Raw genomic sequence first — 17,881 nt, 5'->3', positions numbered from 1 at the left:
ACCAAAGCAGAAAAAGACTAACCCCCTGGAGGTGGCTCATACAGAAAATTGTGTACTTGGTCTAAAATGTTTATCTGGTACTAGGCCTCTGGGCAGAAGTAAGGATTTGGATGAGTCTATGAGGGTAGGCAGCATACTTGGCCTTAAACAGAAATGGACAAACTGTACATTCAGCCTGAGGGCACAGAGATCCAAGAGAAACAACATAAAAGGGGGTCTCATTTTCAGAGAGATTTTTCCAGAAGCTGAGGTCAAAAAGTAGCAGTCATATCTGCCGAGGTAGAAATTGGGATATAAGCATTTTGCAATTACTGGGAATCAAGGGAAATGTGGGAAAGTTGGAAAGGAAACGTGGAAACCATGTCTGGATTACAGAATTCCTGGACCACTGCCTCTGGTGGGGAGGGGAAATTGGGGAAAAGAAGTTACTGCATTAGGTACTGGTAAGGAATGAAAATAGGTCTCAGCAAGTCTTTCCTAAGTGACGGAAAATATTCCGTGGTACCTACCATATGATAGCCAACCACATGGTATCAACAATCAATTCCTGAGACTTTCAATTAAGATGGTTGCTTCTCCAGGAATATGGGCAGCTATCAGAAAGCAAACAGAGGATATAGCCTACTCCAACAGCTTCATCATGCCTCTACATAGGGAATATGAATAAGTCCTTCCCTGCTTGTTAATATATCACACATTGCAGCTATATTGCCAGAATTACACCCAAGACAGAGATTTTTGGAACACCTGCAGAATAAGGATTGCCTTCATCTCAAGAAAAATGTGGAGTCTGGTCTGTAGCTCTGACCAGACACCTTAGACCATCTGCCTTTGGCAATTCTAACACACCCTCAAGCTGAGGTGTTCATAGTGATACTCATTATGGAGATGTGGAGCTGAAAGCATCTGCCTAAACTGGGTATGGCAGTGAGAAGACGGCATTGGAGAAGTTCTCAACAGGCATCAGAGATCTGATTCTGGTCTTAAATCATGAACATGCACCGACTCCACTGTGCCTTTATGGACCACTGAAGACTACTCATGTGAAACTACATAAAAGAAACAAGATAAACCTTGGTACTATAAGTTGCAGTGTTTCCAGACATGTTGTTCTCGATGTACAACTGTACTGGAGGAACTGCATCATATGTGCATCACGTGGAATACTTTCTAAGGGGAGACTGCCCTTGCAAATAACATTACCCAGTAAACAACCTATGAAAGTGAAGTTTTGCATTAGCTGCAGCTGACAGTGTTCACTGTAATCTTTAAGAAATTGAATAGTCTGAGAAGACTTCCATGCAAAGATCAGTTTCACTAGTGTCAATATGGCCAGGAATCATCCACATAATGATACTTTGCAGCTTCTGGTTCACTGTGACTGTAACCAAACTTTTCTTAAACACCCCTGGGGACTGAAGTGGCCCTAAATGGAACACAACAGAATTGATATGACTGACCCTCAACGGAACACAACAGAACTGATAAAGCCTGACATAGCTTCAGGCGAAAGCGCTTGGTGGATACCACGTTTTACTGATGTTTTGTGTTGAATAAAGTTGTTTCGTGGAAGTTACACATTGGATTATTTGGTTTCTACCTTTCTGCTTTAACCATTTTGTGGATTTCTGGGACTTAGTTCGTTTTTTTCTACACAACAGAACTGACATGACTGACCCTCAGACTTATAAAAACACAGTAATCTTCTTGACTCCTTGATCTCTATAGGTTCATACTAGGCTATCTGCCCTAGGGCATTTATAAGCCTAGCCAGAGTGTGTATGGCTTTCGCCACCCATTTTAAATTAATTTTGCTATGCCCTTTTTCGAGGTTAGTATACTGTGCCTCTGTCTAACAGTGACACAGAAGTGATATATGAAGATAACTATACTGGAGGTCCAGAAAGCACGTCCAGTCTCCTTTAGACAAAGAAAGAACTGGCCAGCATCATGTCATTCCAGAAATTTCCCTTTGGAATGAACTTGCGCAGGCTGCTGAAATTCAAGACTAGCCTGAGATTCATGGTCTTTTTTGGGGGGAAGATGAGGGAAAGAGTATTGACAAACCCCTCTTTCCATCATGGCTTATCTACAGTATCTCCATAAAATTCAGACTGCCTGGGGGAGACAAATGTGGACGCTACCTCTTCTGCATTTTCAGTGCCCGATATTGAAGACTGGGGAGAGCCAGTGTGCTTCCTCTTGCACAGCCTGGGGGAGGGGGGTGTTCCATGCAGGACAATCAAGAGACAAACTCAAAGGGTCAGATTCATTAACACTTACACTAAGTGTACACAATCTATATTCAACATCATCTGCACCACATTTTTGTGGTTTCTAGTCACTCAGACTGCACCAAGTGTGCACATAGTCTGCACTTTGCAGTAACCTTTATGAATCCCCCTCAATATTTAAGACTGCAAGAAAATCAGCAGGGAAACTAAAATTAGGAGGAATAAGATGTCATTTATTTATTTACTTATTTATTTAAAAAGAAGTTATGTACTCACCATAACGTTCCATGTTTGTAGTCCATCTCGCCCTTCATTCTTACATATGAATCAGCTCCGACTCGGCCTATTACAAAGCTCAAAGTCTTCTAGTTGGCTCGTGGCTAGGTAGGTATCCCATAGTGCAACAGTACAATCCCCAGATCTTGTTTGCTGCTAAACTATAGAAAGAACTAAAGCTATCCAGAAAGAACAATAATGAAAAGTCTGCACCTATTGTGGAAAATGTATTCGGTTTCCAGATCATTCCAGGTCGGTGGTAGGAGGGTGGGTTTGTAAGAATAAAGGGCGAGATGGACTACAAACATGGAATGTTATGGTGAGTACATAACTTCTTTATGTTCTGTAGTCCCATCTCGCCTTCATTCTTACATATGGGAGAGAGTCCCTAGCACCTTATTCTTGCTTGGGTGGCTCACGGAAAAATACTCCTGAGTACCGTGGAACCAAAGGAGGCTCTACCCCTAGGAGGTCAGATCCAATTTGTAATGAGTAATAAAGGTGTGAGGGGTAGCCCAGGTTGCTGCTGCACAAATATCGTCAATAGGAACTCTGGCTTGGAAGGCTGCAGATGGAGAATGGGATTGTGTAGAATGAGCCTTAATCTTGAACGGTAAAGGCTTTCCACTGGAAGAATAAATGAAAGAGATACAGCTCGAAATCCAATTCGAAAGGGTCACCTTGGAGACTGGGAGACCTAATCTGGAGTCGGAGAATGATGCAAACAATTGGTCCGACTTCCTGAGTTCCTTGGTCCTCTGCAGATAGAACCATAATTGTCTGTGAACATCCAGCTGATGAAATCTGTATTCTGCTGCGTTGGAATGGTTAGGGAAAAATACCAGCAGCTCTATATTCTGGTTCAAATTATTATGAGAGCGCACTTTAGGGATAAAAGATGGATTTGTGCGAAGAGAGACTATCTTTGTGGAAAATCAAATAAGGGGACTTAGTAGACAGTGCTTGCAATTCCGACACCAGTCTAGCAGATGTGATGGCTACTAGAAAAAGTCTTTCTAGACAGAAACTTCAATGAGCAGGTTCAAAGGGTGGAGAAGTTATTTTGGACAGGATGAAGTTTAGATCCCAGGAAGCTACCGGTTCCTGAAAGGAGGGTCTCAGCAACGTAGCACCTTTAAGGAAAGTTTTACACAATCTGTGTGACATCAGGTTAGACTCATGTTGACCCAAATGATAATTAGATATCGCTGCCAACTGAACTTTAATTGTGGCAGCAGCAGATCCCTGGTGGAAAAGTTCAGACAAAAATTCTAAAACCACTGGAATGGATGCAGTTGTAAGGGTCAACATGCCTTTCTTTAGCCCAGATAGAAAACCTTCTCCATTTGCTAGTGTATAACTTTCTATAACTTTCTAGTGGGGGGTTTATGTGAAGATGTGAGAATGTGGGTCACAGCGAGTGAAAAATCATGAAGCCTGACTAGAGATAGAATTGCAGCAGCCATGCTGTCAAGTTGAGGGTGTGGAGGCTGTGGTGAAGAGAGCCTGACATGTGTGTCAAGAGATCTGGCATTGGGTCCAGAGTCCATGGATAGTCTATTAGATGAGGCTCGAGACAGGGGAACCAAATCTGACGAGGCCAGTAAGGAGTGATGAGGATCAATTTGCTTCCAAACAGTTTCGCTTTTTGAATCACATTGGATATGAGAGGAAAGGGGGGGGGGAAGAAGCATAAAGGAGACCCGGAGGCCAATCGTAAACAAGTGCATCTCTCGGTGACTCCCCAGGGGGGAATAAGGGAAAAGTAGCTGCTGCATTTGGAGTTGATCAGACTGGCGAAAAGATTGCAAGGCTGTCCCCATTTGCGGAAGATCTGTTCCGCTATTTCCTGCTTCAGAGACAACTCGTGAGGCATCAAGATTGCTCGGCTAAGTTTGTCGGCTATCATGTTGTTTGTCCTTGGGATGTGCGTTGCCACTAGAAAGCACTGGGAAGATATCGCCCACTTCCAAACATGAATCACCTCCAGCCAAAGGGGGTAAGATCTGGTTCCGCCTTGCTTGTTGAGATACCATAGCACAGACATGTTTGTCTGGTTGGATTGCTATCGTCCCAAGAGGAAGAGGGTCGTGAAGTGCTTGCAATGCTAGAAGCACCGTCCTCATCTCCAGGACATTGATATGCAGGTGAGCCTCGTGATCTTGCCATGTGCCTTGGACAGTCCTGCCTAGATAATGCCCCCCCACCCCACCCTGTGAGGCATCCATGGTCACAGTAGCAATGCGTTGGCGAGGAAATGCCTTGGACAGTCCTGCCTAGATAATGCCCCCCCACCCTATCTGTGAGGCATCCGTGGTCACAGTAGCAAAGGGGTGGCGAGGAAGAAATGGAGTGCCTGTTGTTAGTTGGTCGGGATGGATCCACCAGCGGAGGTCCTTTTTGCAAAATTCTATTAGAATGATGTGGTGGGATAGAGGCAGTTGTTGGAAGGACCAGTGGGACAACAGAAGCCACTGAAGAATTTGCATATGTAATCTGGCAAAAGGAACTAGCATTATGGAGGCCATGGTCCCTAAGAGTTTCAGCACAGTCTTTGCCATGACTTTTTGAAGGAGAAGTAGGCGAAGAACTTGTTGTATGAGGTTCTGTGCTCTTTCTGCAGGAAGACTAGCTAACATGGCGACTGTGTATTTCTGCACCTATAAAAGTCACAAACTGAGCGGGAGATAAGGCAGACTTTTCCCAATTTATAGTAATCCCCAACTAGGCACAAAGTTGGATAGTGGAATCTCTGGTTTGAAGAAGTAGATGCCTGGTGGGGGTGGTCAGGAGCCAGTCGTCCAAGTATGGAAACACTTGGAATCCTAGATGTCTCAGGTGAGCTGTTGCTACTGCCATATATTTGGTGAACACCCTGGAGGCTGTGGTGAGACCAAAGGGCAGAGCACGAAAAGTACAGTTGTGTACACTTACCATAAAAGTAGATGTTCGAGTGTATTCACTGTTGCAATCATCACATTTGGGTTATCTGCTTGCAGTAGCCCTCAGTCGGCCTGATTAACAAAGTCTTGGGTCCTGCGTTGGTTGCTGCCTCTTCTTCCATGATGTCAGGTAGTCAGGAGTATAAAACATGCAGCCGACACCATTACATCAGTTTTTCTTGCCCCAGATGTCATGCCCCCTTAATGGGAAGCAATATATATATATATATATATATATATATATATATATACAGATATACATAGATATATACATACACACAAGGTTATACCTCCAACAAAAAAGCAAATACACCAAAAAGCTTTTAAGCATAGTACAGGAGAGTAGAGGTATAGCCAAAAGAAGTCAGGGGGCTGGAGGGAGGGTAACCAGGACTGCAACAGTGAATACACTCGAACATCTACATTTATGGTAAGTGTACACACAACTGTACTATGACGAGGAATGTAGTACCCTTAAAAAGATGTTCCTAAGTAGAGGTTACCCTATCTGGTTAATTGAGGAACTTATAGGTGAGATTTCCACGAAAAGGAGTCGTAACATCTATGTACCATTACTGCAAGTGAAAGAAAGTGGTGATTCTGAATCACCAATCACCCACTTGAACAGTCAGGCTCATGGAAATGTAAGTAGAGTAGATGTGTCAGACATCCCTAGGTTTATCACTACGTTTGCAGTGGACAGTGCTACTTTGTGGTCTACTGTTAAGAAAAACTGGCACTTGTTCATTGTAGATCCAGCGGTAGCACTAGAATTGGGACCATCTCCGTCAGTGGCATATAAGAAAGGTAGGAACCTCAAAGCATGGTTTGAGATGAAACCCCTTCCAGCTAGATGTCCAGGGATGTTCAAATGTCACAACTGCAACTATTGCAAATTTGTAATGGAATCTAATAGGTTCACAGTTGGTAAGCATGAATTTAAACTTAAGCATAGGCTTACTTGTAACTCCAAGATGCTGGTATATTTAGCACAATGTCAGAATTGCTCAGCCCACTATGTGGGGAAAACTGAACGAAGGCTCAGAGAACGTATTTATGAGCATCAGTACGCCATTAGAAAGCTTAAGGTCACCAACGCACTTGCTAAACATATTTTAGATCATCCCACTCACCAGTTCAAATTCATTGGGATTGACCAGGTGCTTTGTGACACTAGGGGGGTCCCTCTGCATTAAATTTGCTAGCACTTGAACTACAGTGGCAGATCAGGTTGGATTCATATCATTCCCCTGGTTTAAATGAAGCATGCTCTATTTCCTGTTTGTTAAGTATTCTTAGTCTCAAAAGATAGAATTTATTGTTTTCCACCATTCATTGGTGAATATTGTTGATGTGTGGTTTATAATGTTTTTAGCTTTATGCTTATGCTTCTTAGTTGAAAATACATGGTGTAAGAAGTACATATTCATTTTTAAATATACTTCTCTTCATTTTTTAATTTTTCCTTTTTTAATTTTATTTTGGTAATGCATAGGTGTTTGTATAGCATAGGCTTTTTATTTATTGAAACGCTGTCTAGTGTTCAGTATGTAAAAGCTGGTATTTTCCAGCACATTTACGATTTTAAGAATCTGTATCTTTAAATGTTAAGTGACTATCAATGTAGTGTTTAATTGCATTGAATCAATTATGATCATTGTATAAAATATGGCCCCTTGTTGTAATGTTGGTCATTCTGAGGAAGTTTGCCCACTTGAGCAAACGAAAAGCGCTTCAAAATTAAACTTGGTCTTGGATTTATGCATTTTCCTGTCTACCTGGTTGTTCCTGGCTTAGCTACCCTTTGAAGATTTTCTCCACTTGGAAAGAATGTTGGTCGCTCTGTGTTCTGGCTCACAATTGTATTTTTACCAGTGACTTTTGTGTTTGGTTTATTTAACACAACTGTACTATGTTCTTCATGTTTCACTGTTGCAGTCATCACATTTGGGTAGATTCTCAAAGCTAAGGATGGGAGGAGGAATTTAGATAGCATTAGGACCAGCTATAAGGCCCTGCAAGACTGCAGTGGCAAAGCCAGCTCTGGATTTAGAAAAAAATGGCAAATGGTAATGCTTGATGAAGTATGTACAGAACTCCAGGTAGCGGCTTCTAGGATGTCCCTGGTAGGGACACCACTGATAAAGGCTGTAGAGGTAGATGCAGCCCTGGTTGAATGGGGTCTGATCCCCTGTGGGATAGGTTTTCCATGGTGCTTATAGCAAAAATGAATGCAATGGCCTATCCATTTAGAAATGGTTTGCTTTGAAATAGCCTTCCCCTCTGCACCTGCAGCAAATGCCACCAGCAGTTGTTCAGATTTCCTTTGAGGTTTAGTCCTGTCCAAGTAAATTCTAAGTTGTCTGTGCACATCTAAGGAGTGCAGTATCCCTTCCTCTTTGTTTTGTGGATTAGGAAAGAAGGTTGGCAAATGAATGGACTGATTAAGAGCCACACTGGATACCACCTTGGTCATGAAGGAGGGACTGGTTCTGAGGGACATCCTGTCTGCATGAAAGATGATGAAAGGCTCCACTGCCATAAGGGCCTGTAATTCAGATACCCTTCTTGCTGAAGTGATTGCTAAAAGAAAGGCTGTTTTCCAAGAAAGGAATTTTAAATCTGCACTAGCAGCTGGCTCGAAAGGAGGAAGAGTGATTTTCTCCAATATAAAGTTAAGGTCGCAGGCTGGAGTTGGGGCTCTCCTGGGTGGTCTTAAATTTTTGGCCACTCTGAGGAACTGCTTGAGCAGTGGATGAGAAAAGAGGGGAGGTTCTGTGTTATAATGAGCTGAAATGGCGGAGGCGTGAATTTTGATGGAGGAAAAAGAAAGGCCCTTGGTGAAGCATCTCAGTTAAGTATTGAAGACTCTGAGGTAAGTTGGGCGCTGCTGTGCTCATCCCTCGAGATTGGTTCCAGGCACAGAATCTTTTCCATTTTTCAGCATAAGATTTTCTAGTACTAGGACTCCTTGCCTCTAAAATGATATCCATCATTTATTTACTGAGGGATGGTAAAGGAGAGGTTAGGTAATTAGCCAGGCTGCTAGGTTCAGGGTTTGAAGCTGAAGGTACAGAATCTGGTTCTCCTGCTGAGACAACAGGGTAGGGGGGGGTTCTGAGGCAGGTGCCATGGAGCCAACAGTGACACACTGCGCAAGAGGGGGTACCAATGCTGGCGTAGCCAATCTGGTGCAATCAATATCGTCCTTGGTTTGTCCTGCTTGATCTTTAGTAGTACTTTGGAGAGGAGAGGCACAGGAGGAAAGGCATAAACTGATAGGTTTTTCCAGCTGAAGAACAGAGCATCCACTTTCCAAGCTTGTTTGTGGGGAGTCCTTGTGCAAAATTTGTCCAATTGGTAGTTCTGGGGGGAGTCAAACAGGTCTATATCTGGGCTCCCCCATTTGTCAACATGTTGAAAGTCTTTGGTTCCAGTTTCCACTCGTATGGGTCCATGAGGTTTCTGCTTAGTCCGTCTGCCAGTGTATTTAGTTTTTCTGGCAGGAACTGAACCTGTAGATGCACTTGGTAACTCAAGGCTGTGTTCCACAGATCCATGGCTAGTCTGCAGAGGGGGTAAGAATGGGTACCCTCCTGCTTGTTTATGTACCACATAACAGTGGTGTTGTCCGTCTTTACCATTAATTGTCCTGGAAGAATGTGGTCCTTGAAGGCTGTCAGAGCATTCTGTACAGCTAACATTTCTTTTTGATCGATATGCAGGTGCATTTCACTTGGGTTCCATTTGCCCTGAATGCACTTCCCTGCCAGGTGAGCCCCCCCCCCCATGCATAGTTTAATGCGTCTGTTGTTAGGGTTTGGGCGGCAGGGGGTAGAGTGAATGGTAGTCCCTTGTTTTAGCGGCAGGCCTCTGACCACCAAAGGAACTCTAACCGTAGGCAAGGTATGATACGAATCATTGCTTCTAGATCCTGAGAATGTTGACACCATAGGCTTTTTAGATACAACTGTAGTTTCCTCATATGCAGTCTTGCATATGGAATTAGAAGAATGCAGGAGGCCATGAAACTCAAGGCTTGCAGTATTTGCCTTGCAGATAGCAGGGTTTTTGTGGCCACTAGTTTGAAGTAGGTTGTCAAATGAATTTGTTTCTCTGGCGTGAGCAAAGCCATCTGGGAAGTTGTATTCAAGCTTGCTCCCAGGAATATAATTTGTTGACAGGGTACCGGGTGTGATTTCTTTTTGTTTATGGTGTACACCAGACAAGTTAGCACCCCCTGTACAAAAGCCAGATGATTCAAAAGTATGTCCTAGCTTTCTGCCTGAATTAGACAATCATCCAGGTATGGGTATATTTGAATATTTCTTTGCCTGCAAAATGCTATGACTGGAACTAGGCACTTTGTGAATACCCTGGGTGCAGTAGATAAGGCAAAGGGCAGTGCAGAGAACTGATAGTGCATGCAGCCTGCTTTGAAGCGTAGGTATCTTCTGCAAGATTCCCTGATTGGGATGTGTAGGAATGCTTCCTTTAAATTGGGTGGTACCAACCAGGCATCTTTGCCTAGCATAGGAAGCAACTGGTGAAAAGTTAGTATCTTGAATTTTGGAATCACCAAAAAAGTGTTTAAGGTAGACAGGTCCAGGATAGGACGCCATGAGTTGTCTTTTCTGGGTACCAGAAAAAGTCTTGAGTAGAAACCTTGTCCCTTTTCCTCTTCTGGTACAGTTGAATAGCCTTTATGCTTAAGAGAGAGAGTACTTGCTTTTGAGCCTCTGCCCACTGATTTGGGGGTAGATCTGGCCAATCATTTGGGGTTGGTAACATGTGGAAGTGAAATCTGTATCCTTGGCAAACTATATTTAAAACCCATTTGTCCTGGGTAATGAGTTCCCAGTTTTTTGCATGTAGAGCAATCTTTCCCCCCAAAGGGGCAGTCAGTTGAGAAGTGCTTGGAAGTTTTAAAGTTAAGTCATTGAGACAGTTTACCATAGGGGGGGGAATTTTACTACTACCAGATTTGGAAGTGGGGGCCCTCCCACTGCTTAGTCCTGTGCATACCCTGGGACTGAAGCCTGGGTGTTCTGCCGGATCTGGGTTTGGACTGAGAAGGCCTGGAAGAGGCAGGAAAGGACCAATTCTTAGAGGGCCAATGTCTACTAAATCTTGGAGGTTGTACTTGTAAGAAATCTTTAACAGTTTGCATAGATTTAGCTTTTTCCTCCATCTTTTTAAGAACAACTTCTGCCTCGTTGCCAAACAGGCGGTCCCGATTTAAGGGAGTATCCAGTAATTTAGTTTTAACATGATCTGGCAAGGATTGCTCCTTAAGCCAAACATGCCTTCTAAGTACAGACCCAGTGACAGCAAGCTCTGCAAGATGCCTCTAGTGAATCAAAACCACACTGCAAAGTATGTTTTCCAACCTGTTCAACAGAATGCATTAAATCTTATAAATCCTTATTTTCAGCACAATCAGGAATCAACATAATTTTTTTGTTTAAGCAATCCAATAATATGCTGCTGATACTTTAACATATGAAACTGGCAGTTTAAGGCCCTAATGGCCAAGGTTGCAAAAGTGTATACCTTCTTACCCCATCTATCCATCGCCCTGGAGTCTCTATCAGAGGGGGTAGGATTTTTGGCAGTAGTAGCTTTAATGCCCTTGGGTCCCTGTGAAATGGTCTCAGGATCCGCAGTAGGAGTTTTAAAAAGGAACTTGTGAGAGTCAGGAACCCTGCAATATCTATCAGGTTTTCTGGGAGCAGGAGGTAGTGTATCAGGGGCCAAGCTAGATTCCGAAAAGGCATCATCAACAATGTCTAGTAAAGGAAGGATAGCTAAAGGCCTGTGCTGCACCAGGAGTAAGAAATCCCTAAGCCACTTTTTAGAATCAGAGTAATCTTGACTTTTCCAATGAAAATGCTCCCTTAGAGTATGCAAGGTTTCACCAAAAGAGAAATCCTCTGGGGGAAGCAGAGGGAATAGAATCCTCAGCATCAGAATCCTCATAGGTAGATAAGGATAAATCCTGGTCATCAGAGGAAACAGAAATATCAGATTCCTGGTCAGAATATTATAAGCAAACTCAGTCCTAGGTCTTTTAGAGGGGGAAGATTGCTTCCCCTGATTAAAGTAACAAGGTCTTCAGCCATTCTTATCATTTGTTTTTTAGGCATAGAGGCCTGACCATGCAGTCTGGGCATCGGTTTTCTAGGCATGGTTCGAGTTTTAGGCCTTGAAGAAGAAGATGGCATCGGTTTGATATGCAAGTCAGTATACACCCTCAGAAGCCAGTGCCTGCACAGCGGCTCCGAACCCATCCAAGGTAGAGACATCCACAGGTTCTACAGTTGAAGCATCTCGCGGCATACCAGACTCCGAATGGGTCTCAGTAGAGGCCTGCGAATATGAAGTAGCGGGTATCAGGGGCTGCAAAAGCGCCTCACTGTATCAGGGGATGCGAAACAGCCTCACTGAGTACTGGCAAACGGGCGACTGACTTAGAAGCGTCGGCAGATTTGGACCTAGGCGGCCTGTCTGTGTCTTTATCTTTGCGTTTTTTCGGAATGTCGGTAGTCGGATGGCTTACCGAAGACATGTCTGGATTAATTGAACCAAGCACCAAAATATTTAAAAGCGAAAATCTAGACAACAGATAGTTCGTTGTTTAAATAAGGCACAAAACCGACAGCGAGGTACGTCATGGTCAGGGCCTAGGCAAGGAATACAGTACGAATTAAAATCTTTAGGAGGTATTTGCTTTCCACAAGAAATGCAATTATTTATTTTTACTGACATCAGTTTAGTGCAAGAAAAAGTTTCCCCAACGGGGTACTTAGCTTTAGTTGAATACTTCGGTTCTGAAACTCGAAAATGAAAATTTCAGGAGTCGGCCAACCGGCACTTGCGAACTGCTTCTGCTTCGGGCACCGCACGGCAAGAAAGACTGATGTAATGGCATCGGCTGCATGTTTTATACCCCTGACTATCTGACGTCACGGAAGAAGAGACAGCAACTGACACAGGACCCAAGACTTTGTTAATTAGGTCGACTGAGATCTACTGCAAGCAGAATGTGATGACTGCAACAGGGAAACACAAAGAACAGCTGGTGTTGACTGGCTCCCAGCCAGAAGCGCAAACGGCGTCTCGACGCCCTGTCCACTTTTATATGGCAGTACACGTCTTGGATGTCTTTCCCCTAACAGAGGGAGTATAGACTGCAGTGTCACCATCGAGAACTTGTCCTTCTTTACAGATTAGTTTAGTTTGCTGAGGTCCAAGATGGGCCTCCAGTCCCCTGTACGTTTTGGCACTAAAAAGAATCTGGAGTAAGTTCCAAATCCTACCTGATCTGCAGAGATGGTTTGGATGACTCTGCAACTTGTTCACTTCTACAGTTGCTTGGTCCCTGTGATTGGGTGGAACATCCAGGATCCTCTTGGGAACGTGAGGTGGAAGAGAAAAGGGTATGGAATAACCTCTGGTGATAATTCTTTGTACCCATTTGTCTCGGGTGATGCTTAGCCAGGCTTCTGGATACAAAGAAATGCGACCCCCGACTGACTCCAGAGAAGCACAGTTGGGCCCCACATCAGGAGCATTGATAGGGATGACCTCAAAATGAATATTAATAATTACAGCTACAGTATGGACTTCTCCTTGCTCATGCCTCAAATAGAAACCTCATCAACTTACAATCTATAACATCAGCTGCTCTATGCTTTGCTTGCCCCAAACAGAACAGAAATGCTTTACTCTCAAGTAGGCTAACTGGCTGCTAAGAGGAGAACAAGCAGAATTTCGTGTGCTTGGACACAATATCCTATACATCACTTCATCTATACTCACACAGAATATCCATTAAAATTACCCCATAGCAACTATGTTCCTGTACAAACAATGAAACTCTACTCCAAAGACTTGCAAGCAACGTAACATCCACTGACCATGCATTCGCCTTTCTAGGCCTCAAACTACATGGAACACTCCTAAAAGACATTAGAAACTGCCCTCAGATAAAGAATTCATGACAAAATGCCTAGAACATCTCTGAGAGACATATGCTCCTAAATGAAACAATCTGCTGTAACAAAAATATAAAACAAATTCTTAGCTTCCCCATCCAGTGGTGCAGTGGAATAAAGCAATAACTGCAACCCAAATTAGCAGTGTTTAGTTAGCCAGAACAGGAGGTGGAGGAAGCAGGGTGGGAGGATAGAAGGGAGTGTCTTACTGCTAGCCCATTCTGGGGACAGGGAGGTGGCTTGGCTCAATACTTGGGCAACATCTAGCACCAACTCTGGGTCCAGACAGACTTGTTACCACAGCATAGCAACATAGGTCAAGGGGTAGTCACACGGGGAAGCTTGGATGTTCCTTTCCCACAGACTGGCAGCTCTGGGGCTGGGAACAAGACCCTAATGCCTCCTGGATGATGCCCCACAATCATTTCTCTCCTCATGGGGTAACAAATGGGCTGGTGACTGTGCTCGTCCCCATGAGAAACAAATGCGTGCATAGGTCATGGGGAGGCTAATGTTGACAGTCATAGGGATTGCAAAAAAAAAAGTTGTCCAGCTAACAATATTTTTGATTATACACCTTCAAGCATTAAAGCAAATAATTAAAAGACTTTAATCTGTAAACAATGTAACTGATCAAGATAGCTCTAAGTTTATACACCCAAGCTATCACCATGTGTAACTCACTGAAAGTTTTTAAGCAACCTGGTACCAATGTACAGTACTGTACTTCATAAGTGCCTCTCAGCAGACATGCCTCTTAGTAAGCAACCTCTACTTTGTCAGTGTGTTTAGAATGGACATGTTCAAAACTCTCAATATCTTTCTATATTGTAAATGTACATCTATGCAAATAGCATAATTCCTGCACAATGACTGAAATGGATTCATTCAGGATCAAGATAGTACCTCAATTAAATTTAAAAAATAAAATTAAAGAAAAATAAATATTAAAAGGTACCCAGTGATCTTTATTGACATGATCCAAGACATTTTCTAACTAATATATTATTTTTTTCTTAAGATGGTGGAATGACATGCAGACCTTTCAGTGCAAACTGCCCCATATGCATTATGTCCCAGTATAAACTCATCTCTTCCAGAATATGCAGTCAATAAAGATACAGCCAAGCTACATAACTTTAAATGGGTATGTGTGCGTGTGCCTGTGTTTTAGTATGAAAAAACACACTAAATCAAAATCCACTACAATTCAAAAAGGAGAGTCAAAAATTAACATACAGTCAGTGTCAATTAAATGTTTAATACACAGTAATTTCTAACCAGCCAAGAGGAAGAGTCAAATCTTACACCGAAATACAACTGAAACAAGAGTATAAAATAAAAGTAACAAATACAAGCACTACTCATGAATAAGTTACTCAGATTATAGTGAAGTTTTATTACCTTCTTTTTCTTCAAATGTAATTATGGCTTGTCCAGTTACTGGTGTTGGATAAGTCACTTGTAGCACCTCTCCGCCACCATTTCTGGGCCTCAAGAAATGAATGGTAAGCTTGTCAATCATGCGATCAACATCAAAAATCTTTGGAACGTTCCAGACACAGAGTTTCCTTTTATCAGTCATTGTGGCCTCTTTCTGCTCACACTAAGCCACATCCAGTAAAAGACGAAAGTTTCAGCAACACTTTCCTGATAGATTCCTACAGACAAAATGAAGTAAGTAGATAAATAAGATTACTAACACTACCATATATCAAGCAATGGGGAACAGTGCGACAACCAAAACACATTTTTCATGTGCATGTGTTATATTGAAAATTATTAATTTATGTACTTTTATTTCACATTTGTTTACCAGGAAGGGCAGACTGGACATAGCTGTCTGTTTTCAGCAGAGGCCTGGGGAGAAAAGCTCCAAAACATTTGGCAAGATACAAAAAATAAGATGATTGCACATGCATAATGGTTTAGACATACAATTAGCGACATAATAGCTTACAAAATATGGTATGAACCATAAGATATAAAAGTTGTACAGACATACAGAGAGTATAGTAAAGGTAAAATTGTAAGGAAAAATACTGAACATGTTATCTGTAAGAAGGTATTAACATATTTACATTTGGCTCAAGCACATAAGAAGGCAGAACTCTTCTACTTACTCTAGGGAAGAAATAGTAATATAGGATGGGAGGCAACAAGAAAGAGAAGAGTATATAGCCAAGAGTAAATATGTGAAGTGAAATTGTATATAGTAAATCTGTGTGAGTTTTAATGAAGATGTTATTTAGTGGATAAGGAAGAGATATTTGAACAGGTCAGCCACATGCAAGGCAACTGCATGTCCAAGAGTTGTTTAGGTAGGATTTAAGCTGATTTTCAAAGGTGGTTTTGTTAGACTGCACTCTAATTTCAAGTGGTAGGGAGTTCCAAGTCTTAGCAATGGTACTAGAATAAAGGTAGTAGACTAAAGAATATCATGATCCCTGACTGGCTTTCCACTTTTAGCAGGGGATGTCTTTCTGTTACGAGAAGAGTTTGAACTATAGCACCGATTCCACAGGCAGTGGTCACTGTGTTCGGGAGCAGAGACAGGGATTAAATGAATAAAATACCTGCATCTTGTATGACAAAGTTGCATAAACACACACTTCCAGGAAGTGGAACACCTCAACAGTGATCGGCTATCATTAATTCAGGGAGAAAAATGCAAAAACAGCATTGGCCAGGTGCCCCAAGGCAACAGACAATAGTTATTCATTAATTTACTTACTTACAAAACAATTTGATTACATGGCAGGTACTTTGTTTCAGATGATAAAAAACTTGGATACAATTTTTACATCACAAATTCGTTCCATTTTAGATGTTGCAAAGTTGACTGTACACAACACTACAATTCATGTACAGACCAGAAAACAATACAGTAGGCTATAGCTAGTTTGCCAAAATTTTGATGAAAAACAATACTATAAATTCAGATACAAATTTTTGCAAAGGATTATGAATTAGAACTGTGAGATTTGACATTCTGCTTTCAGCAGTGAACAAGTTAAAAATGGCTTTCAGTGGATTTGTCTGAAAATGTAAAATAAATACTCTGCTTTTCAGTGTAGTACAAGTGCACATAGTTCATACTCTTGGCATAAAAGGCATATAGCTTGGCATTCATTGTTATTAGAAATTAGAAGTAAAATATTTTATCTTTATAAACTATGCAGTTTGTGAAATTTATTATCTACAAGCAGGTCAAGATGAATTCCTGTATGCAGCTGTGTCTCATCAACAGGACATGCAGGATAAGAGCAAGGCCGAGTTCATCTACAAGCAGGTCAAGATAAATTCTTGTATGCAACTGTGTGTCGTCAACAGGACATACAAGAAAAGAGCAAGGCCTAGGAGTTATTCTTCAGGAACGAAATGTTGAAACATAAGAAAAACTGTCAGCAGACCAGCTTCATGGGAAAGACTTGGTATTCTAACATTTTCTAAACTGCTGATGTAAGCTGGAAAGAGACTATAAAGTTTGTACTTCTTCTTTTGTAAGGGAGACATTGATCCTTACAGTCATGATGCTGTAAAGCTGAAGTACGGTTTTTGTTACATGTGTATCTTTCATTGTTATACTATATGTTACCTTGTATGCAGTTAAAGGAATGTCATATCAGATTGAACCGGCTCAATTGCTTTCATTGAGTAATGGTACAGACTACCTTTCGGTGTAGTGACATAAATTTTACAGTGGCGAGGCCAGGCCAGTTCAAACAAAACAGGGAGGTGTGACCTGCAGAGGTACCTCTCACAGTATGACATTCCTGCACAGTTCTTCTTTTGAGTGCACTCTTCTTTTTTCCTACTACTTCATCCATTGCCTGGGTGATGAAAACACTGCAGTGCAGTACAGGGCAGTACAGAAATTTTTTCTTCAGACAGTGAGATACGAGGAGTGGGTCCCACTGCCACTCAACTTCACCAGCATCTAGTGACTGACAGCAGAAAATTCTTCTACAACTGATCTTCGTGTCAAGCCTGATCACCTTGTCCTAAACATTTTCTTCTGTTTTTTCTTTCAACAATGAATGCAAGTCATGAAAATGCCAAGAAGTGCACTAAGTATTTTACTGTTAATGTATCTGAGTCATATGTAGATGTAGGGAATTATTTAAATACATAGTATAATTAGCATGTTAGCACCTGCAAGTCTTTACTACATTGGGCAGAAGTGTCACAGAATGTACAGAAATGTTTTATTTAAATGTTGCTTTTTGCCTGCCTTGTCAAACGTATTGTACAAAACCTGGAACACAACCAGGATAAAGTAATGCTTGAAGCACAGACAATGGTTCCTGTTTCTAAAGATTTATTAGAAGGTGATGTTGATGTCAAAGTTTGTACTTTACAGTCTGATTTCCAGGAGTTTATCTTGATCTCATGGGTCACTTTCAGATTTACTGTGATAAATGCAATGCTT

The 17,881-nt window shown here is 41.9% G+C and overlaps 1 protein-coding gene across 1 annotated transcript in view; it reads right to left on the bottom strand.

The window, feature by feature from the left end:
* The window catches only part of LOC122797187, a 529,981-nt gene extending 514,875 nt beyond the window's left edge, over positions 1 to 15,106 (bottom strand). The window contains exon 1 of the mRNA XM_044066010.1: positions 14,854 to 15,106. Coding sequence (XP_043921945.1) covers positions 14,854 to 15,034 — 181 coding nt within the window. The 5' untranslated portion in view covers positions 15,035 to 15,106. The remainder of the gene's footprint in view (positions 1 to 14,853) is intronic.
* Between the last annotated feature and the right edge of the window lie 2,775 nt (positions 15,107 to 17,881).

Source organism: Protopterus annectens, chromosome 3.part0 (assembly GCF_019279795.1).
Source record: "Protopterus annectens isolate FY-2018-M chromosome 3.part0, PAN1.0, whole genome shotgun sequence".
NCBI classification, from domain to species: domain Eukaryota; kingdom Metazoa; phylum Chordata; order Ceratodontiformes; family Protopteridae; genus Protopterus; species Protopterus annectens.
Note: the sequence above shows the minus strand (reverse complement) of the source record. Positions and strands in the feature narration are given on the sequence as shown.